The 23,731-nt window shown below is 41.9% G+C and overlaps 1 protein-coding gene across 38 annotated transcripts in view; it reads right to left on the reverse strand.

Annotated features, from left to right (window-relative positions):
• The window catches only part of ABI3BP (ABI family member 3 binding protein), a 436,219-nt gene that overhangs the window by 304,331 nt on the left and 108,157 nt on the right, over positions 1-23,731 (reverse strand). For all 38 annotated transcript variants that reach the window (XM_073664653.1, XM_073664641.1, XM_073664649.1 and 35 more), the window contains exon 2: positions 20,555-20,734. In XM_073664653.1, the coding sequence (XP_073520754.1) occupies positions 20,555-20,734 (180 nt within the window). The remainder of the gene's footprint in view (positions 1-20,554; positions 20,735-23,731) is intronic.

A 23,731-nucleotide genomic window follows, 5' to 3' on the forward strand; every position in this document is an offset into this window, starting at 1 on the left:
CAGGTCGACTTGGCCTTGTGTTTTGGATCGTTGTCATGTTGGAACGTCCAAGTACGTTCCATGTGCAGCTTCCGGGCTGATGAGTGCAAATTTGCCTCCAGTATTTGCTGATAACGTGCTGCATTCATCTTTCCTTCAACTTTTACCAAGTTTCCTGTGCCTTTGTAGCTCACACATTCCCAAAACATCAGCGATCCATCTCGGTGCTTTACTGTAGGAATGTTGTGCCTTTCATCATAGGCCTTGTTGACCTCTCTCCAAATGTAATGTTTATAGTTGTGGCCAAAAAGTTCAATTTTGGTCTCATCACTCCAAATTACCTTGTTCCAGAAGTTTTGAGGCTTGTGTCTGCGCTGTTTGGCGTATTGTAGGCGAGATACTTTGTGGCATTTGTGCAGTAATGGCTTTCTTCTGGCGACTCGACCATGCAGCCAATTTTTCTTCATGTGCTTCCTTATTGCGCATCTTGAAACAGCAACACCTCTAGTTTTAAGAGAGTCCTGAATTTCAGCTGATGTTATTTGTGGGTTTTTCTTTGCATCCCAAACAATTTTCCTGGCAGTTGGGGCTCAAATTTTTGTTGGTCTACCTGACCGTGGTTTGGTTTTTACAGAGCCCCTGATTTTCCATGTGTTAATTACAGTTTGAAAGCTGCTGACTGGCATTATCATTTCCTTGGATATTTTTTTGTATCCCTTTCCTGTGTTATACAGTTCAACTTTTCCCGTAGATCCGTTGACAATTCTTTTGCTTTCCCCATGACTCACAATCCAGAAACATCAGTGGCTGGATGAAAGATGCAAGAGTCTGTCAGAATCCCAGAAACTCACTCAGCTTTTATGCACACACACTGATTACAAGCAAACAGGTCACAGGTGAGGATGTTACCTATAGTAGCCATTCAAACCCATTTGTGTCAAAATCTGTGCATGTTATCAGGCCAAAATCACCAGGGTATGTGAACTTTTGATCAGGGTCATTTGGATGTTTTTGGTTGTCATTAAGATTTAAAAAGAGAAAACACAGTAGTTTGCCAATAAATGGCTTCACCCAACCAATAACCATGAGTGGAGAAAAAGTTTTTTTGTTACCATTCATATTCTCTGAAACAAGGCCAAGAAAGGAAAAATTCTGCCGGGGTATGTAAACTTTTGCGCACAACTGTAACTAATATCATTAAGAAATGTTTTCAGAAGAACAAAGAATCCTGGAAGTGATCATATGGCCCCCAAAAGCCATGATCTCAGCATCACTGGATCTGTCTGAGATTACATGAAGAGATTTCCTATACAGAAAGAAGGAAACCTACATCTATAGAAGATCTGTGGTTGGTTCTCCAAGATATTTGGAACAACCTCTCTGCCAACTTCCTTAAAAAAAGTGAAAGTATATCTAAGAAGAATTTATGCTGTTTTGAAGGCAATAGGTGGTCACTAGAGTTTGTGTGAATTTATTCATTTGCTACAGGCTACACTTGTGAAATGAGAAAGGAAGTACCGCCTCTTATCTGACAGCGTCTGTAGCTCTTACCTAGCATGATGTCATGATGCACTTGTGAAGTTGCCCAGGCTATTTTATCAAAAGATGAGCAATGGACGTCGTCAGGTATGAGCCAGTTCTGTTTTTTCAATTCCATCGGCCACAGATCAATGTTGTGGCCATTGGAATGGGATGTCCGAATCAATTTATACCAACTCTAGTAGTTACACCAAATCATAATTTGATTTAGATTTACCTTTTGTTGATTCAATTTCCATTTTGGTAATTGATAAAAATAAACTATTAACACTTTTATTTTCCAAAGCTCAGCACTTTTTCCCACACCTGCCTAAAACTTCTGCACAGAAATTTATATATCAGTAAAATGGTATAAAAAAGGAATCCTATTAGTGATGGAAATAAATAATAACATTTTCTTATGGAGTCTAAAAAACGTTAGGCCACACAATCATTAAAAAGCGTCTATAAAGTGTGCAACATTGCTAAAAAGTATTTGTTCATTTAAGGTTAATATAATCACAAATCAGAAATGTTTTATTTGTACTGTATACAACAATTTCTATTGGATATCATACAACGTATAAGCGATGAGAGTATGTTTAGCACTAATCATTATTAAGCTATATAAATACAGTGTACTGTTAACATCTCACAATATCTCATAAATGTATACTATTTAAGTTGTCAAATTGAAGCACCACTCTAGCGTTTTTTTTATATTACCGCTGGAGTGGCGCCACTAATGTAAATTCCATGACCTTAGTAATATTCTTATGAGCCGCCGTCTACAGTTGATTCCGGCGTTGCTTCAGTCCCGATCCGCCATCTTGTGAAAGCAACTTTTCACTGACTGGAAATCAGATAACCGTCACAAGCTCTCAATGACAGCCTAGTTCTGGCTCTCATAGACTTACATTGGGTAGTGACTTCCGAATCGCCTAGCAAACACAACCTGCAGAAGATGACCGAAGAGGCGCCGATAACAGAAGAAGATGGCGGCTAGTAAGTATGATACTAGTGGCAGGAAACTTACATACTGTTGAAGATCAGCTCTAATTTAGTTATGCCATCTTCACACATTCAGTATTTGGTCAGTATTTAACATCAGTATATGTAAGCCAAAACCAGGAGTGGTTGTTCCACTACTGATTTTGGCTTACAAATACTGATGTAAAATTGATTGATTAGAATAAATTGTGGATGTGCCAGTCTTCTGATAAGTGGGCAAGCGCAACACCTGTAATTCTGTGCGGATGATGTAAAAGAACAAGTCAACTTTATGGCATTTGTAAAACACAATAGGGCGATCATAAAAGGGTTAAAGGAAAACTGTATTACTTAGCATAGCATTTACATATCACAAAAATGCCAAAAGAAAACATTTCAACATTGATCTAGTTACATGTTTAATTTTTCAGTGACTACTATTCTATGCCTGTGCTGTTTCTAGGTGAGATACACAGAAAGATAAAATTCATCTACACACTACAAATGCCGACTTTGGCTAATGTAATATTACACTATAAACAAAATACTCTTACTAGTTTCATAGTGACAATTTTTTTAGAGAAATGAGGAATTATTCAGCAAATGCATATAATACGATATAGTTTGTCAGCATTTCATAAAATTTTTTCCAGGCAAACAATATGATGATATTATATTTAATTATACTAGTTAAATGTATCTTCATAATGTATTATTTAATTTTTTTCAAGCTCAAAGGCCTTATTAAATTTAGTCACCCCATAAGTTTTACCGCTGCAATTGATTGATAGGTACCTATCTCACTATGTACATACATGACAGAGACCTGTCAATCAAGTGGAGCAGAGTGAGGAGAAGCCAGCCAGGAGCCACACCGGACTGGTCAGACCTCTGTCTATAGTCCACAGCCAGCTTTAAAACTACTTTTTCTCTGAAAGGCCAGAGCGTTTCAGAGGAAGAGAGGAAGAAATATCTATCTGCAATCATTGAGCCATTCATTTTGCAGCATAAATCTACTGACAGGTTCCCTTTAAAATATGCCATATTTATTATAGTGGTTTATGCTATTTGATAAATGTGCCTAATTTTAAGACTGTCTAGTTTATATCACTATTAACTTAGTTTGTGCCAAATATTTATGCCAAAAGTTTAGTGCATTGTTTGGGGCAAGGGGTCTGTATAACAGTGGGGGTTTAGTCTTAGGTCTATATGAATAGAGTTGGGGGGCTGACCCAGGTCTGTATAAATGATGCATCTGTATTTGTCTAGGAGATTTAGTCTAAGTTGAATATTTATCTTGTGGTTCTGGGGATCTAAATTTATGTAGGTGTCTGGGGGGTCAATATTGTTTTGAGTGTCTGCTCTGTGTTGTCTATCTGCATTAGTTTACACAACCTGTATACTCATTTTAGTGCATAATTAAGGGAGGGGCCATATGTATTACATGTGATTCAAACTCTGTAGGTGGGGGACAAGTTCTATCATATAAAAATTGGCAGAGTATATAGGCACATGCTGCCTCAATTTGTGCAACTGTTTATTAATCTCATTGATATCCAACTGGTAAAATTATGATAAAAGACATCAAAATATTTGTATTTCAGAGATACTGGTCAAACATGAGAAACATGTAATGGACATCGAACCAACAGTACTAATACTTACAGTATATGGGAATGAGTGAACAATATTTAGTTGCCTTTTTTACAATCTTCGCCATCTCGCTCAATCTTATGCACAATGCATATTCAATGGGTCGGCTAGAACTCCCACCATCTATAATATAACGGGGGATGCGTGTCTCTGTCTGAAGCCTTTATAGACTGTGCATGCCTGACGCGCAGTCTGGCTCCAGACAGAAGACCGCATCCAGCCGTTACAGGTAAGAGGAGTGTATGGCACTGGAGATCGCGGTATGCGTAGGCACTGAACGCATACCGCAACCTCCGGCGCCATACTTACCTGACCGGGAGGAGCGTTGCTGCGGCGCCTCTCTTCGCCGGAGACCGGGGCAGGAGTGAGGCGTCGGACATTTGCAGTGTGTCTTCAACAAAATGGCGCCGGACAGCGCGTTATGCACACACGCGTACTCCGGCGTTATTTTATTGAAGACAGACGCTGATTCCGGCGCCATTTTAGTAATATAACACAGGTAACGTGCTGTAGGGGAGCAATAGAAAGGTGAGTAGGATTGCTTTTTTAATTTAATTGATGGAGAATGGGAGCAGCACAACAGAGGATGGGGCAGCACAACAGAGGATGGGGCAGCACAACAGAGGATGGGGGCAGCACAACAGAGGATGGGGCAGCATAACAGAGGATAGGGCAGCACAACAGAGGATGGGGCAGCACAACAGAGGATGGGGGCAGCACAAAAGGATGGGGGCAGCACAACAGAGGATGGGGACAGCACAACAGAGGATGGGGGCAGCACAACAGAGGATGGGGGCAGCACAACAGAGGATGGGGCAGCACAACAGAGGATGGGGCAGCACAACAGAGGATGGGGACAGCATAACAGAGGATGGGGCAGCACAACAAAGGATGGGGGCAGCACAAAAGGATGGGAGCAGCACAACAGAGGATGGGGACAGCAAAACAGAGGATGGGGGCAGCACAACAGAGGATGGGGGCAGCACAACAGAGGATGGAGCAGCACAAAAGAGGATGGGGGGCAGCACAAAAGAGGATGAGGGTAGCACAACAGAGGATGGGGCAGCACAAAAGAGGATGGGGCAGCACAACAGAGGATGGGGGCAGCACAACACAGGATGGGGCAGCACAATAGAGGATGGGGGCAGCACAACAGAAGATGGGGCAGCACAAAAGAGGATGGGACAGCACAAAAGAGGATGGGACAGCACAAAAGAGGATGGGAGTGCAGAAAACAGGAAACGGCGCACAAAACAGGATGGGGGTGCACAAAAGAGGATGAGAGCAGCACAACAGAGGATGAGGGCATCACAACAGAGGATGGGGCAGCATAACAGAGGATGGGGCAGCACAAAAGAGGATGGGGGCGGCACAAAAGAGGATGAGGGCAGCACAAAAGAGGATGGGGCAGCACAAAAGAGGATGGGGCACTACAAAAGAGGATGGGAGCACACAAAACAGGATGGGGTGCACAAAACAGGATGGGGGCGCACTAAACAGGATGGGGGCGCACAAAAGAGGATGAGGGCAGCACGACAGAGGATGGGGCAGCACAACAGAGGATGGGGGCAGCACAACAGAGGATGGGAGTGCACAAAACAGGAAACGGCGCACAAAACAGGATGGGGGTGCACAAAAGAGGATGAGAGCAGCACAACAGAGGATGGGGCAGCACAACAGAGGATGGGGGCAGCACAACAGAGGATGGGGGCAGCACAACAGAGGATGGGGACAGCACAACAGAGGATGTGGCAGCATAACAGAGGATGGGGCAGCACAACAAAGGATGGGGGCAGCACAAAAGGATGGGAGCAGCACAACAGAGGATGGGGACAGCAAAACAGAGGATGGGGGCAGCACAACAGAGGATGGGGGCAGCACAACAGAGGATGGGGGCAGCACAAAAGAGGATGAGGGTAGCACAACAGAGGATGGGGCAACACAAAAGAGGATGGGGCAGCACAACAGAGGATGGGGGCAGCACAACACAGGATGGGGCAGCACAATAGAGGATGGGGGCAGCACAACAGAAGATGGGGCAGCACAAAAGAGGATGGGACAGCACAAAAGAGGATGGGACAGCACAAAAGAGGATGGGAGTGCAGAAAACAGGATGGGGGCAGCACAACAGAGGATGGGGCAGCACAACAGAGGATGGGGACAGCATAACAGAGGATGGGGCAGCACAACAAAGGATGGGGGCAGCACAAAAGGATGGGAGCAGCACAACAGAGGATGGGGACAGCAAAACAGAGGATGGGGGCAGCACAACAGAGGATGGGGGCAGCACAATAGAGGATGGAGCAGCACAAAAGAGGATGGGGGGCAGCACAAAAGAGGATGAGGGTAGCACAACAGAGGATGGGGCAGCACAAAAGAGGATGGGGCAGCACAACAGAGGATGGGGGCAGCACAACACAGGATGGGGCAGCACAATAGAGGATGGGGGCAGCACAACAGAAGATGGGGCAGCACAAAAGAGGATGGGACAGCACAAAAGAGGATGGGACAGCACAAAAGAGGATGGGAGTGCAGAAAACAGGAAACGGCGCACAAAACAGGATGGGGGTGCACAAAAGAGGATGAGAGCAGCACAACAGAGGATGAGGGCATCACAACAGAGGATGGGGCAGCATAACAGAGGATGGAGCAGCACAAAAGAGGATGGGGCAGCACAAAAGAGGATGGGGCACTACAAAAGAGGATGGGAGCACACAAAACAGGATGGGGTGCACAAAACAGGATGGGGGCGCACTAAACAGGATGGGGGCGCACAAAAGAGGATGAGGGCAGCACGACAGAGGATGGGGCAGCACAACAGAGGATGGGGGCAGCACAACAGAGGATGGGAGTGCACAAAACAGGAAACGGCGCACAAAACAGGATGGGGGTGCACAAAAGAGGATGAGAGCAGCACAACAGAGGATGGGGCAGCACAACAGAGGATGGGGGCAGCACAACAGAGGATGGGGGCAGCACAACAGAGGATGGGGACAGAACAACAGAGGATGTGGCAGCATAACAGAGGATGGGGCAGCACAAAAGGATGGGAGCAGCACAACAGAGGATGGGGACAGCAAAACAGAGGATGGGGGCAGCACAACAGAGGATGGGGGCAGCACAACAGAGGATGGAGCAGCACAAAAGAGGATGGGGCAGCACAAAAGAGGATGAGGGTAGCACAACAGGATGGGGCAACACAAAAGAGGATGGGGCAGCACAACAGAGGATGGGGGCAGCACAACAGAGGATGGGGCAGCACAATAGAGGATGGGGGCAGCACAACAGAAGATGGGGCAGCACAAAAGAGGATGGGACAGCACAAAAGAGGATGGGACAGCACAAAAGAGGATGGGAGTGCAGAAAACAGGAAACGGCGCACAAAACAGGATGGGGGTGCACAAAAGAGGATGAGAGCAGCACAACAGAGGATGAGGGCATCACAACAGAGGATGGGGGCAGCATAACAGAGGATGGGGCAGCACAAAAGAGGATGGGGGCGGCACAAAAGAGGATGAGGGCAGCACAAAAGAGGATGGGGCAGCACAAAAGAGGATGGGGCACTACAAAAGAGGATGGGAGCACACAAAACAGGATGGGGTGCACAAAACAGGATGGGGGCGCACTAAACAGGATGGGGGCGCACAAAAGAGGATGAGGGCAGCACGACAGAGGATGGGGCAGCACAACAGAGGATGGGGGCAGCACAACAGAGGATGGAGCAGCACAACAGAGGATGGGGCAGCACAACAAAGGATGGGGCAGCACAACAGAGGATGGGGGCAGCATAACAGAGGATGGGGCAGCACAACACAGGATGGGGCAGCACAACAGAGGATGGGGGCAGCACAAAAGAGGATGAGGGCAACACAACAGAGGATGGGGCAGCACAATAGAGGATGGGGGCAGCACAACAGAGGATGGGGCAGCACAAAAGAGGATGGGAGTGCACAAAACAGGAAACGGCGCACAAAACAGGATGGGGGTGCACAAAAGAGGATGAGAGCAGCACAACAGAGGATGGGGCAGCACAACAGAGGATGGGGGCAGCACAACAGAGGATGGGGGCAGCACAACAGAGGATGGGGGCAGCACAACAGAGGATGGGGACAGCACAACAGAGGATGTGGCAGCACAACAGAGGATGGGGCAGCACAACAGAGGATGAAAGCGTACAAAACAGGATGGGGCGCACAAAACAGGATGGGGGTGCACAAAACAGGATGGGGGCAGCACAAAAAAGGATGTGGGCGCACAAAACAGGATGGGGCGCACAAAACAGGTTGGGGGCGCGGGATGGGGGAGCACAAAACAGGATGGGGGCGCACAAAACAGGATGGGATGATCAGGATGGGGGTGCACATAACAGGAAGGGGGAGAAGGATGGGGTCGCACATAACAGGATGGGGAGCAGGATGGGGGAGCACATAACAGGATGGGGGAGCATATACCAGGATGGGGGAACACATAACAGGATGGGGGAGCACATACCAGGATGGGGGTGCACATAACAGCATGGGGGAAGCACATAACAGGATGGGGGAAGCACATAACAGGATGGGGGAGCATGGACCAGGATGGGGGAGCCTGGACCAGGATGGGGTAGCACATAACAGGATGGGGGAGCACATAACAGAATGGGGAGCACTTAACAAGATGGGGGAAGCACATAACAGGATGGGGGAGCATATAACAAGATTCGGGACCAGGATGGGGGAAGCACATACCAGAGTGGGGGAGCATATAACAAGATTGGGGATAAGGATGGGGGAAGCATAAACAGGAGGGGTGAGCATATAACAGTATTTTGGTCCAGGATGGGGGAGCATGGACCAGGATAGGGGACCATATACCAATAAAAATGCTTGCCACCCGGGCATAGAACAGGTTCAATAGCTAGTATACCTATAATGCTGTTTACTTATTATTGCTTCTCCTCCTGTCTCTCTTGTATGCACACACAATCATTTCCGACACTTGATTGTAGTGAATGATAACAATAGCTTTCCTGTCAGCTCCTGTGGATGTCTAATCCTGTGTGAAGGGCATCATTTGTTTCAATCTATGCATAAGTGTAATTCTCAGGGTAGCACATTGTTCTATTTTCTGTTTGATAAATTGCAACTTTCAAAGGCACCCAAGACTTTGGTACATTGTATGGCACCTCCACCTTCCCAGTTCTAACATCTTAGGTTGATATAAGTACCACTGGTGGACACAGACAGAAGAGGGCCCCTGGGAAAGCACAATATATGGGCCCTTTGAAGCCCAGTAGGTCATCAATTCGACATGGTTTGGAGGTGGAAATGGGCCCCCTGACCTCTTGAGCTCCTGCATAGCCGCACAGGTTGCACCAATGATATGTCCGATTCCGGATAAGTAGACAAAACCAGAAAAATAAGGCACAAGACAATATAACGCAGGATTACATATACTGTAACTGGAGAAATGGATGCTGTGACCTAAATAATATTACCATGCTAGGTGGTGCTGAATAGGCCAATTGTTACATTTTATATGTGTATGCAATGTATAAAAAATGTTATTCTTAGATAAAATTTCATGTGAAGTTATTAGTAGTAAAGATACACTACTACTGTAATGAAAACTCTCTGCACTGAAGGAAACCTAGACACAAAAACTAGTATCATTTAAAAAATGTACCTAAGAAAAATGGCATGAGTGAGGCTGAAGTCAGCAATGAGCATGTGAGGTATTTTGTCACATTTACCTCAGAAAGGGAGTTTCCTGCGCTCAGTCTAGGCCCTGAGGTGTTCATGCGGTGAATCTGAAGAGAACAAATGACCTGTTCATATATAAGATGGATGTTTTTTGGACAATGCAATGTCCAAATTATCACATGATATCTTAATGTTACAGGAGCAAAGAGAATAATATATATATATATATATACTGTATATATATATATACATACACACACAAACTGCAGGACAGCTATGTGTAAGCCATAGCTCCAAAAGAGTATATAGAGTGCTATCTGACTAAAAGTAGATTTTTCACAGTGTTTTTTAGGAATACAAGCTTCTGCTCACTTCATATCACTTGCTGTCATGTCGTCATCAGGAATGTACTGCTGTCTATGGGAGCACAGATTTTTGTGTATCTGAGGGGAAGCCCCACCTGAGCAGTACTTTACCTGCGGAGAGGTGAAAGCCAAAAGTAATATATTAAGAGACGGATACATCAAAGTCTTCACCTCAGAAAACTGTCAGTAAGGGCATTTTTTTGCTGTCATTTTGAGAAAATAATGTACAACATGACTATGACTTGTGTATGTACCTTAAGCGTCTGTCACAGTTCAGTTTGAACGGGTTTTAACTGCTAATGATCATGCCTGAAAGGGCCTTAAAGGGATTGCTTACTTTTGAGTAATATTTTTTTTCACTTAAAGGGTTTGTCCAACACTAACAGTGAAGTTCATACTAGATGTCTAAGTATTTAATGACAATCCATTTAACAGTACTCAGTGCATGCTGGGAAGCACAAATGAATTATCATCAAAAGTAAGAAAAAAACAGACAGGAAGTGAGAGTGGAGTGGGAACGGAAGGGAATTGTTAAGTAAAGTATAATAGAAAACTGAATAGATTAAATAGATAAACATTTAGGATTAAGTTCAATTTTGGATTTGGACCCCCCATGGTTTTGTATACCATCTATTCCATTTTTATACATAAGAAGTGAATAAAATTTACAAGACAACAGTTTCCTATGTTAATTGCAATGTATCTGTAAAAGCTGTATGGATGATCTGCATTGGATCAGATTTTTTTTATGCTCCCATAGAGTTGAATGGATGAGCTCATCCGAAATACAGCTGAGACTAGTGCATGCTACATGCTTTTGCACGCGGACATTCGGTCTTTGTAAAAAAAGGTCATCTGAACAGCCCAATTAAATACCATTTGTCTGAGTGCTGTCAGTTGTTCCACAGACAGCACTCGGACCAAAATATGGTCGTCTGAACAAAGCCTTACAGACAGCAAAGTTTACCTTGATTCAGATAACAGCTATGGAATTTTCCATTACAAAAATATGTAGCTCAACACCGACGTATAACTTGTAATTGGTCAATGGCTTGTACAATGTGAGATTATCTTAAGGCCGAGTACAGACAACCGTAATAAAACACGGGCTTGTCACGTCTGCGAATTGCGGTTGTGACTGTCTCGTGTGTAGCTCCATGTGCCTGTCCGCATAGTGGATAAGTGCAGGAGCTGCCTGCTATTTACCTGCATTAGTCTGATGTGTAAATTGGATAATAATAATGCATGCTGTGATTTTTATCCATGCAGATCATTGGTCTTTGAGGAAAATCAGCCGTGTGCACTGGCACACTGGCTACAATGGGTCCATATGCTCTTTGTGTGTGGTCCGGGTGTACACAGACAGCATACGGACTAATACGCCCAATGAATGGATGATGATTTCAATCATATCCCATATATTTTATGCACTACAACTTTAACTATTTGCTAACTGCATCATCAGTCATTTAATAGCTTGCAGGTGACTACAAAAAGCGAGCCAGCCGGAATTCCCATGTTACATATCCATAAATCAAAATACAATGTACAAGATTCTGAATGGAAATAACTGGCATTCTTTTGCCAGTGTTAAAGATTCATGGCCTTGTGCTGTTTTGGTACCTCTTCCAGGTGTTAGTAGTTAATCCCTCCGTAATGATCACACAAGTACCGGATTTGTACAAATACAAATATTAGTTTATGTTCTTTTTAATTATTACCAAGGGTCAGTTACCTGCGGCAGTCCAGCAGTGGTGACACTTCAACTACAAGCATGCCCTGACAGGCTTCAGCTGTTAGGGTATGCTGGGAGTTGTAGTTTCATAACTGTGTGTTGCTGACCCATGCACTAGTCGAAATAATTTGTAATGAACATTCTACAGCAGCCATTGTGACCAGATTATCTGCACTGTACCTTCAGGACACTGCGTTAAGGTCAGTAGGTCAGTCACTAATCTTTAGGTATGTAGCAAATTTAGATCAATGGGCATGTGATAATTTGATATACCTGCAGGCACAAAGTAGATAGCAACATGCGTCATACTAACTTTGTAACCTTAAGCTATTTAATTTCAATCATCCTCTCTATCATTATGCAAAGGTTAGATACAAATGTTTATGTACAAAGAACAAAGATCTAAGGCTGACCAGAAAAAGGTCAAAACAAAAATGGAATCCGGTAATCTAGGACAGGTCACATCTTGAGTAATTTACAACTGGTCTGTTGCAAAGACATTTATTTATGAGCAAAGTATGGATCTTAGTCTTAGCCTGCCCAGGACAAAGAATGGATAATCAAGACTTAGCAAGTTTATTTGCTATGAAAATATATTATTTTTTTGTAATATCACAAATGTAATGAATACATAGTGTTTGTTTTTCCCTCTTACAATATAAAAAATTGAAAACAGTATTCTCATTCTGGAAAGTTGCCCAAACACATCTGTCTTCTGTTGAAAGGTAACTCCTGAATCCATTAACAGTCAGACTTGCATAAGTGGCAGGCGGAGCTCCTTTTAGCATTCACAACAGAAAATAAACCTGGAGGATTACTACCTGATGATTGTGTATATGTTTACTCCATTACAGGTGGTTTATATACTACAGTATATTAAAGGGAATCTGTCAACATGTTCTAGACCCCTCCAACTGACTTATTTGGTCAAGCAGGTCTTTGAAACAGACATAGCATCACCTTCTTCTGATTGTCTGACAGCTCACTGGCTGTGGGCTGTCAATCAAGCAGAAGAAGGTGCTAAGTGTGGACTAGAGATGGGGAGACAGAGGCTCAGGAAGTGCTTTGGCATTTGCATGACAAATAAAACATAGTTTTTTTCAGTAATTGAGCAACAGATTGTAACATTAGGAAATCTAAATCTTTACTAATGCAAAGGCCTACATGCCCATAATTGTGGGTGTGGGGGTTCAATTGAAGGTTTGCACTGTCACTCCATTTAGAATCAGCATTGGCAATGTAGGTGCTAAGGCCTTATGGTAAAATGTTACATTCAAGAACTTTAAAGGGTGCCAAAGCCTTAAAAAATGAAGTGTTGCAGTTACTACTAAACAAGGTTCTGTGCTTGATTTACAGCCCAGAGACAGAGGTTTTGGCATAGGACAAAAGTGGGTGGTAAGCTAGAGAGCACAAAGCGTTCTGTAGAGATTTGGCTAGTGCCAAAGTCACTGTTGAAGATATGTCCTTATTACACACAGCCAAAGGCCTAGATCAGGGATGTCAAACTTAAACACACAGAGGGCCAAAATGAATAACTTGGACAAAGTAGTGGGCTAACCAGTATAAAGTGTAATGGACCTCATATAGTACACCACACAGTATAATGGGCCTCACATAGTGCTCCATACAGAATAATGGTCCCATATTGGGGTGATGGTTCTGGTGTCAGGGGCTAAATATAACCACCCTGCGGGCCACATTTGGCCCACGGACTGGAGTTTGACATGTGTGGCCTAGATAGAGACCCCGTGGGAGGGATTTAAGACTAGGTACTTTTACACAAAAAAAACATGTTTCGCAGACAGATACATGTAACATAGTAACATAGTTTTTAAGGTTGAAGGAAAACTAAGTCCATCTAGTTCAACCCATAGCCTAACATGTTGATCCAGAGGAAGGCAAAAAAAAACCATGTGGCAAACACTAAGCTCCACATTGGGGAAAAAACTCCTTCCCGACTCCAAATGACAATCAGACTAGTTCCCTGGATCAACGCCCTATCATGGAATCTAGTATATATAACCTGTAATATTATACTTTTCAAGAAAGGCATCCATGCCCTTCTTAAATTTTAATAGTGAATCACTCATTACAACATCATGCGGCAGAGAGTTCCATAGTCTCACTGCTCTTACAGTAAAGAATCCCCGTCTGTGATTATGATTAAACCTTCTTTCCTCCAGACGTACAAGATGCCCCCTTGTCCCCGTCTCTGTCCTCAGAGTAAAAAGATCAGTACACAGGTCTTTGTACTGTCCCCTCATATACTTGTACATAGTAATAAGATCACCCCTAAGCCTTCGTTTTTCCACAGTAAATAACCCCAAGTGTAATAACCTGTCTTGGTATTACAGACCCCCCAGTCCTCTAATAACCTTGGTCGCTCTTCTCTGCACCCTCTCTAGTTCAGCTATGTCTTTCTTATACACCGGAGACCAGAACTGAACACAGTATTCTAAGTGTGGTCGCACTAGTGACTTGTATAGAGGTAAAATTATGTTCTCCTCATGAGCATCTATGCCTCTTTTAATGCATCCCATTATTTTATTTGCCTTTGCAGCAGCTGCCTGACACTGGCCACTAAACGTGAGTTTGTCGTCCACCAATACACACAGGTCTTTTTCAGTTACAGTTTTGCCCAGTGTTTTACAATTAAGCATATAATTATACATTTTATTTCCTCTGCCCAAGTGCATTACCTTACATTTATCCCCATTAAAGGTTAATTTGCCATTTATTAGCCCAAGCTTCTAGTTTACATAGATCCTCCTGTAATATAAAATTGTCCTCCTCTGTACTGATTACCCTGCAGAGTTTAGTGTCATCTGCAAATATTGAAATATTACTCTGTATGCCCCCTACAAGGTCATTAATAAATATGTTAAAAAGAAGGGGGCCCAATACTGACCCCTGTGGTACCCCACTGTTAACTAAGACCCAGTCTGAGTGTTTTCCATTAATAAACACCCTTTGTTTCCTATCACTGAGCCAATTCTTAACCCACATACATATATTTTCCCCTATCCCCATTGTTCTCATTTTATGTATCAACCTTTTGTGTGGAACCGTATCAAAAGCTTTTGAAAAGTCCATATACACAACATCCACTACATTTTCTCGGTCCAGTCCGGAACTTGCCTCCTCATAAAAACTGATTAGATTAGTTTGACAGGAACGGTCCCTCGTAAACCCATGTTGATATTGGGTCATGAGGTTATTCTTCTTCAGATACTCTAGTATAGCATCTCTTAGGAAACCCTCCAGGATTTTACCGACAGTAGAGGCTAACCTTACTGGCCCATAATTTCCAAGTTCAGTTTTTGTCCCCTTTTTGAATATTGGCACCACGTTTGCTATACGCCAGTCCTGTGGTACAGACCCTGTTATCATGGAATCTTTAAAGATTAAAAATAATGGTCTATCTATGATGTTACTTAAATCCTGCAGTACTCACGAGTGTATCCCATCCGGGCCCGGGGATTTGTCAACTTTAGTGATTTTTAGACGCCGCCGTACTTCCTGCTGGGTTAAGCAAGTGACATTTAATGGAGAATTTTTGTTATCACTAATCATGTTTTCTGTCATGCGATTTTCTGGTGTAAATACGGTTGAAAAAAAATCATTTAGCAAATTGGCTTTTTCCTCATCCTCATCCACCATTTCACTCAGACTATTTTTAAGGGGGCCAACACTATCATTTTTTAGTTTTTTACGATTTATGTAGTTAAAGAATATTTTGGGGTTATTTTTACTTTCTCTGGCAATGATTCTCTCTGCCTCAACCTTTGCTGCCTTGATTTGGTTTTTACAGAATTTATTTAATTTTCTATATTTATTTAATGCCTCATCACTACCTACTTGCTTTAGTTCTCTAAATGCTTTCTTTTTGTCACTTATTGCGCCCCTTACAGCTCTATTTAGCCATAGTGGTTTCCTCCTATTTCTAGCATGTTTATTCCCATAGGGTATATATTGTGCACAGGTCCTATTCAGGATGCTAATAAATGTCTCCCATTTGCTTTGTGTAGCTTTATGTCTCAGGATATCGTCCCAGTTTATTGCACTAAGATCATCTCTCAGCCGTTGGAAATTTGCCTTCCTGAAGTTTAGTGTCCTTGAAACCCCTCTACTACACATCTTATTAAAGGTTACATGAAAACGTATTATTTTGCGGTCACTATTACCCAAGTGACCCCCAACTCGTATATTTGATATACGGTCTGGCCTGTTGGTTAATATTAGGTCTAGCAGTGCCCCCCTTCTTGTTGGGTCCTGAACCAGTTGTGAAAGGTAATTGTCTCTCATAGTTGTCAAAAACCTATTACCTTTGCTTGAACTACAGGTTTCTGTCCCCCAATGTATTTCAGGGTAGTTGAAGTCCCCCATAATAATGACTTCTCCTTGAGTCGCTGCTTCATCTATTTGCTTTACGAGGATATTCTCCGTTGCTTCCATTATTTTTGGAGACTTATAACAAACCCCTATCAGTAATTTATTATTTTTTCCCCCACCCCTTATCTCCACCCACAGGGATTCTACATTTACATTAGATTCACATATATCCTCCCGCAAGATGGGTTTTAAGGATGATTTTACATATAAACACAGCCCCCCCTCGCTTGTTTGTACGGTCATTTCTGAACAGACTATAGCCCTGTAAATTAACTGCCCAGTCATGGTTCTCGTCCAGCCACGTCTCAGATATCCCCACCATGTCATAATTATTTTCCAACAAAATTAATTCTAATTCCTCCATTTTTTTGGTGAGGCTTCTGGCATTAGTGTACATGCATTTTATGTATCTATCTGTACCTCTATTCCTTCTTACTTTATTGACTGTTCTAACCCCACCCCCAATTTCTTTATTTGTGCCCAGGTCACTATCTGCACTATCTTCCCCACCTATAAAATGAATACCCTCCCCCCCAATCCCTAGTTTAAACACTCCTCCAACCTTCTAGCCATTTTCTCCCCCAGCACAGCAGCACCCTCCCCATTGAGGTGCAGCCGATCCCTAGTGTAGAGTCTGTAGCGAACTGAGAAGTCGGCCCAGTTCTCCAGGAACCCGAATCCCTCCTTCCTACACTAGTTCTTGAGCCACTTATTTATCTCCCTAATCTCCTGTTGCCTCTCTGGCGTGGCACGTGGTACCGGTAGTATTTCAGAGAATACCACCTTGGAGGTCCTTGCTTTCAGATTGCAGCCTAATTCCCTAAAATCATCTTTAAGGACCTTCCACCTACCTCTAACTTTGTCATTTGTGCCAATGTGCACCATGACCGCTGGGTCCTCACCAGCCCCTCCCAGTAATCTGTCAAACTGATCAGTGATGTGCCGGACTCGAGCGCCAGGTAGGCAGCACACTGTTCGACGATCCCTGTCTTTGTGACAGATTGCCCTATCTGTTCCCCTAATAATTGAGTCCCCCACTACCAGCACCTGCCTGGCCTGCCCTGCTCTCCTATTTCCCTCCTTACTGGAGCTGACATTCCTCCGGCTTTCAGGGGACATGTCTTGCTGCAGCAGTGCTACCCCTGTACCGTCACCCCCCTTATCTGCCAACTTTGCAAACTTATTGGGGTGTGCCAGATCAGGACTAGCCTCCCTGGCACTCTTCCCTCTACCCCCCTTCTAACTGTCACCCAGCTAGTGGCCTCACTGTCCTGAAGCTCCCTACTACCACCCTCCCCCACATCTACCCCAGTGAGCAGCTGCTCAGTGAGCAGCAGACTCCTTTCCATATTGTCAATGGATCTCAGTGTTGCCAGCTGCTCATTTAGATCCAGTACCTGGGCTTCCAAACGCACAACGTGCACACATCTCGCGCAGCAGTATGCTACCCCGACCGGCTGTTCAAGGATTGCATACATGTGGCAAGATGTAATGATGCTCCAATAATGGAGCTCATTTCCTAATGAGGATTGCACTAGACAGAAATGTTAAGTAAAAAGAAATGTAAAGAATTAATAAAATACAGAAAGCAATTCAGTCCAAATTCCTCCCTTCCAAACTCCCTGAATCCAAAGTCACTGAAAAACAAGTCACACACTTACTTTTGTTGGCACTTAAGCTCCGGTCACACTCAGCTCGTTCACACTCGCTAAGGAAGAAGATTTAAAGAGTTTTTTTTCCCTTTTGCAGCAATGCACCCTACAGCTCAATGCACTTCCAAAACGTGTTTGATCTAAGTGTTTTCTTATTACAAAGAAGAAAGTAATGTGCCTTGAAACTGTTTTAATGTAAAATCCCTTGTCTCTGGAGCTGGAGAAGACTTCTTTTTCTATTGTATATTTGGCATCTCTTGTGGCTATCAGATGGTTAAAGTATGCTGTGCAAGAAGCAAAGTAATGTGTGAGATTTAACAATTTTTGGTGGCGTGAACTTCTCTCAAAAAACCCTTGTTTTTTCAGTGTTTTTCTGTGGTCACTTCTTAAGTGAGGATATTGCTGTCAGGAATCACCATGTGTCCTCTTAAATAAGTGGGGGATTATAATTTATATGCCTAATTTTCATGGCTGATCATTTTGTTTTCTCTTGATCTGCTGTATCAAAGATGAATAGAAACCTTCCCCTAAAAGTGACAAAAATTTTGTAGTTGAACAGACTTGGCTTTTTTTCTTTAAAACAGTGGCATGACAACTTTCATAACAGTTCGTGATTGGACCTCGTGGACTGCAACATGTCCACCATCCTACAATGTTTCTCTTGGTCTCTGAGAGACTACTTCCTTCAACTGTCCACCTAATGTTTGACCTTGTATAGATCTGCGCTGTGCATCCATGGGTACTCATCGCCACTATACAACTAACTCTTATTCATTGCCTAAATACCCTTGACTGTGAACATACAATGTGCATACCACCTAAAACTCTGAACCACAAAAGTATCATCCCAGGCAAAAGATTGACCAACACAGTCTCAGTTCAATGTCTTGTTAAGAAAGGTACTGTCTCTTTAGGGATCGATGACTTTGCTTACACATTTAGTAGATAGATGAATGCACATAACAATATTTAAAGGGGTTGTCCAGGGTTGTTCATCCACTTAAAATACTTAGCAGAATTAGACTGATATGGTCTTTGGTTTCAAAGCTTGTGTTGTGAATGAAACAATGTGGTTTGGAGTCAAACTGGCTTCATCAAGAGAATCAACTTAGTGATGAAGAAATCAAACTGGTTTTGAAAGCTTAGGTAATTATCCAATAAAACATCACTTTAGCTGTAAACTTTCTGCTTTAAATGCAACTATAAGTGCAAGACGTGTACTATTTCCTGAGAAAAGGGGTGTTCATAGGCACTTCTGCAGGCCACCTGTACAAGGGGTGTAATTAATATTTTTCTTACCTGCTGCTCAAAACTAAAGTAGACCAGCTACAGCTCTGCTGAGCGACACAGAATTGGCAACATATGCATGGCAGAAAAAGATTATTTTCGGCTACCAAGAAAGGACCCATGACATAATAATGCTTTACAGAACAATCATGAAAAAATATGAGTGGAAATTACAGTATATAAAAATGATGTAAAACAGTTTCTCCCCTAAAGCATATCCATCTTTATGTTTATACCTTCCTGCTTATATTTTCCTACACAAACTTTACTTTGGTAATATGTATTTGTCTTATAAAACAGTTGGTTTTGAGTAGTCAAAGTTATGTTGTAGAGTCATGTTCATGGTCGACTTACTGCACGTGACATTTATCTATATGCAATTTGTTATATCTCAGCAAATGCTAACTCATTTTAGTATTAAAGAACCCTTTTCACTGCATCCTACAAATCCTATTACTTGTGGTTAGCATAATATACAACCACCTTGCTTGGTAATCTTTGTGCTATAGCAACATTCTATAAATGGTAAATATTAACTGTATATTCAAATAGCACATCATGAATAAATGTGGTTAGGAACTATGAGAATGGTGAAGTTCCCACACAATAGTAACAAGAGAATTTATAGGGGGGTGAAGTATTCCTATAACATGCACACCCAAAACAAAGAATGGAGTAACCATACACCATTAATTAGAATAAAAGTCATATTTTTTATTGAAATATGTTAAAAAAATTTCATAACAATTATAAGTGAGGTCTCTTACAGGAGGAACAAGAAAGGGGGACCCATCTATATATAATATCACCCATGGGAGCATAAACAGTTGGGTAGCGTATATCAAACAACATTATATATACATGGTATAATCAACAGATGCAAAATGATGGGTAACAACGTTATTAGATAAATGTGTGTCACCTTGGTGTCACATATTGTGCAAAATACAATAAGGACAAAAAATCAAAGAAAGAGGAACATGTAAATATCTCATACAGTACTCATGAATGGACCCATATAGATTAAGGATAGGTGAGAGTTAATGCCCAGTGCATCTTTCCTTGAGAAAGCGGAAGCGAAACGCACGTAGAGGCAGTGTGGGGAGTTCCCATCATACACACCATGGGTAAGTTCAGCACTGCTCTTTAACTCTTACCTATCCTTAATCTATATGGGTTCGTTCATGGGTACTGTTTGAGATATTTATTCTAATTGGTGGTTTATGGTTACTCCATTCTTCGTTTTTGGTTTGCATAAAGGAAAAATAATATATTTTCACAAACATAAAGATAAAAACTTACCGACATCTGTTATGTATGACTTCCCGTTATCTGGCCATTGGATATATTGGTTTGAAAAGTAATTGCTACCATATCCAAGAATGAAACCTTCCAGCTTGATATTTTGGTTTGGCCGGTGAAATTTCATTACCAGTGTATCACCAGTGATATTAATGTGGACCTTCATGTTAAGTTTTTTCACTGCAAGAGAGAAATGTACATTAAGGTTAGTAATATATAATGACAAAGCTGTTATTCACTTGTAACGTGTGGAATTACTGCTGTACCTACTGATTTCCAATAACTGCCAGATCTTACTTATTAACCAGTGTCATAACCATGGTAATGTAAATTTATCATTCAGGAGTACGTGAGGTCGGTAATTGATCTTGAATTGGCCTTTAATCATATATTACATATTTTGCATCCATGTTTCTCATAAGCACTATTTTGTGTAAAGACTCATGCTCATAATACTACTACGAATCCATACTGTAAAACTATAATCTTTGATATTATTCTTAAATGATGTGGTGTAAATATAATAATCAGCCTTACACAACTGAAGAAGTAACTAACAAGAGAAATTACATGTAATCAACACCGATGAAGAAACAATGAGACAAATGGAGAAAGGTCCCAACCCATAAGATCTTACTGGATAAATAATATAGCATGCTGTATATAGGAATCTAAGAACCAATAATGTACCACAATGTGCTTATAATTTTACTTAGGGGACTATGGAGGATTTTCTTCCATGGAAGCACTGCTTTCATGGAGGCTCCGTATGACCACATACCAGTAATACCATGACTGTACAGGTTTTATCATGTGACTAGGATATGATATTTTTGACATTTATATAATTATACATAGAAGCCATTGGTCTAATACAATAATGACCAATCTATGTTTCAGAGGGTCACAGACTGTGACTGTTGTGGAGGGCCGAGCCAATAGGTTTAAATAAATTATGCTCAATATTAATATTAACACATTAATTACAATTATTTATATTAATATTATTTGTATCACTTAATATTAAGTATGCTGATACCCCCTATATACCATATGAGCCCCCACACACAGTCCCCTATATACAGTAATATCCCATACACAGCCAACTATATACTGTATGAAACTCAAAACAGTCCCCTATATACAGCATGAGTCTCCACACCCAGATTCCTATATACAGTATGATCCCACACAGCCCATCTATATAAACCATGAATCTCCACACAGCCCCTTATATACAGCATGAGCCCCAAAACAGACCCCCTATATACAGTATAAGCTCTAACATAGCCCTCATGTATACAGTGGCATATAAAAGTTTGGACACTTTTGGTCAAAATTACTGTTCTCATGGAAGAAGGAGCCAGCAGCTCACTCCTCCTCCATTATATTTACTGCTATTTGCATCCTGAGGATGCATATAGCTGTGACATGTGGACACAAAGTGGTGAAGGGGGGACGCAAGTTACGGCCAATAGGTCAGTGTTTTCAGTACTTCAAATACCTCAGTCCATGGACCAGACTGGAGCAGCCAGAGGCCTGATGTGGCCCTCGGGCTGCAGTTTGCCTGGGTCTGGTCTAGTATGTTTGGATTCAAGCTCAACACATTGATACTTCAATATTGAAAAAATAAACACATCAAACACACCAAGTGTGAACATACCCTTCTACCACTGAAGAATAATCTTTTTTTTCAGTCATAATGGCAAAGTGATACCTATTTACAATATCAATAATTGCAGTTTTCATGCAGTTTTTGTAGCCAAATCCTTAAGTGAATCAAGCAACAATCTTAAAGGGAAACAGTTTGCGGCAAAAATCTGGTGTAAAACTGTATAAAATGTTTAAAAATGTTGCTGATTTTGGAAGAGCTTAGAAAAAAGGAGTATGGCCAAGTGCGGCCTAACCAATTCATCACAGTTTACACCACAAAAGTGGTGTACAATACAAAAAATCTACTTCAGTCATCGGCTGCAGGTTATTTCTGACACTAGTGCACTGCAGCTGAGAGATACACCAAATTCTTTAAGAGGTGAACGTCTCGTAATGAATTTGGTGCATCTTACTCCAGTGCATCCTGTACCAAGACTAGCATATGAAACCATTGCTGATGAATTAGCCCTTAAGCCTTTTCTTTATATTTCCTTTGGAATTTGCCTTTGACTTTGACTCAAAACAGTGTTCTTGAAGCCACCCTAATTCATATTTTTTTTGCCCCTATTCCACCTGTTTCAGGTTCTGGAATGCAGCTGTCTGGACTGTATATCCAGAGTACTACACATCAGCATTGCTGCTAACCCATAAATCTCAATGTCTGAAAGATATAACTCTTAGCCTTTGAAGTTCAGCATCGATAGTGACTAGGATTTTGCCTCACTAATTAGGTCTCATTGATAGAGTACATATAAATGTAATGAAATACATTTATACCTAGTGTTGTATGAACAATACTTTACAAAAAAAGTAATTGTTAAACTACTAGACATACCTTTCTAACAACACAAGGTCATCAAACATGTTTAGAAGTACATTGCGCCAAAAAAATGAAATGTGCCTATCTGGTTTAGGCTGCGTTTTTTGCTGTTTTTTTTATGCAAATTTTAAGCTGCTTTTTACAGTAACAGCAAAAGCTATGAGATTTCAGAAATCTCATGCACACAGATTGGTTTTTAATCCTGAATGAATTGGAAAACTGCTAGGTTTTTGAAAACTACAGCACGTCACTTCTTTCAGAGTTTTTGCAGCGTTTTTTCACCATAGAAAGCCATGAGTAAGTACAAAAATGCAGCAAAAAATGCAGGTATCAGGTTTTGATGCATTTTTAGTGAAAAAAGCATGTACAGCAGTATGTGAAACCCATTCTTTTTTGTGATTCTCCCAAGTTTAAACCATAATGTCTGCCATTCTGATTAGTACAGCTTAATTAAATTAGTGATATGTGTATAGAAAACATTGGCTGACCAGGGTGTGAAATTGAACAATACCTGATCAACTCAAGGGCTGAGTGTGAAAGTTAACAGTGTCCTACAAACTCAATGCACTGCCAATGTTTTAGGTAATCTATTCCAGACCAATTCACCTCCCCTCCGCTGTTACATTTGTAATTGTGTTTTCTTTCATGAACTGATGTGAACTTTTTTGTTCAGAATAGTCACTATTTTTTCAGACATAAAATTG

Source organism: Phyllobates terribilis, unplaced genomic scaffold (assembly GCF_046119375.1).
Source record: "Phyllobates terribilis strain yellow unplaced genomic scaffold, ASM4611937v1 Scaffold_2__4_contigs__length_985480577, whole genome shotgun sequence".
Classification (NCBI taxonomy): Eukaryota; Metazoa; Chordata; class Amphibia; order Anura; family Dendrobatidae; genus Phyllobates; species Phyllobates terribilis.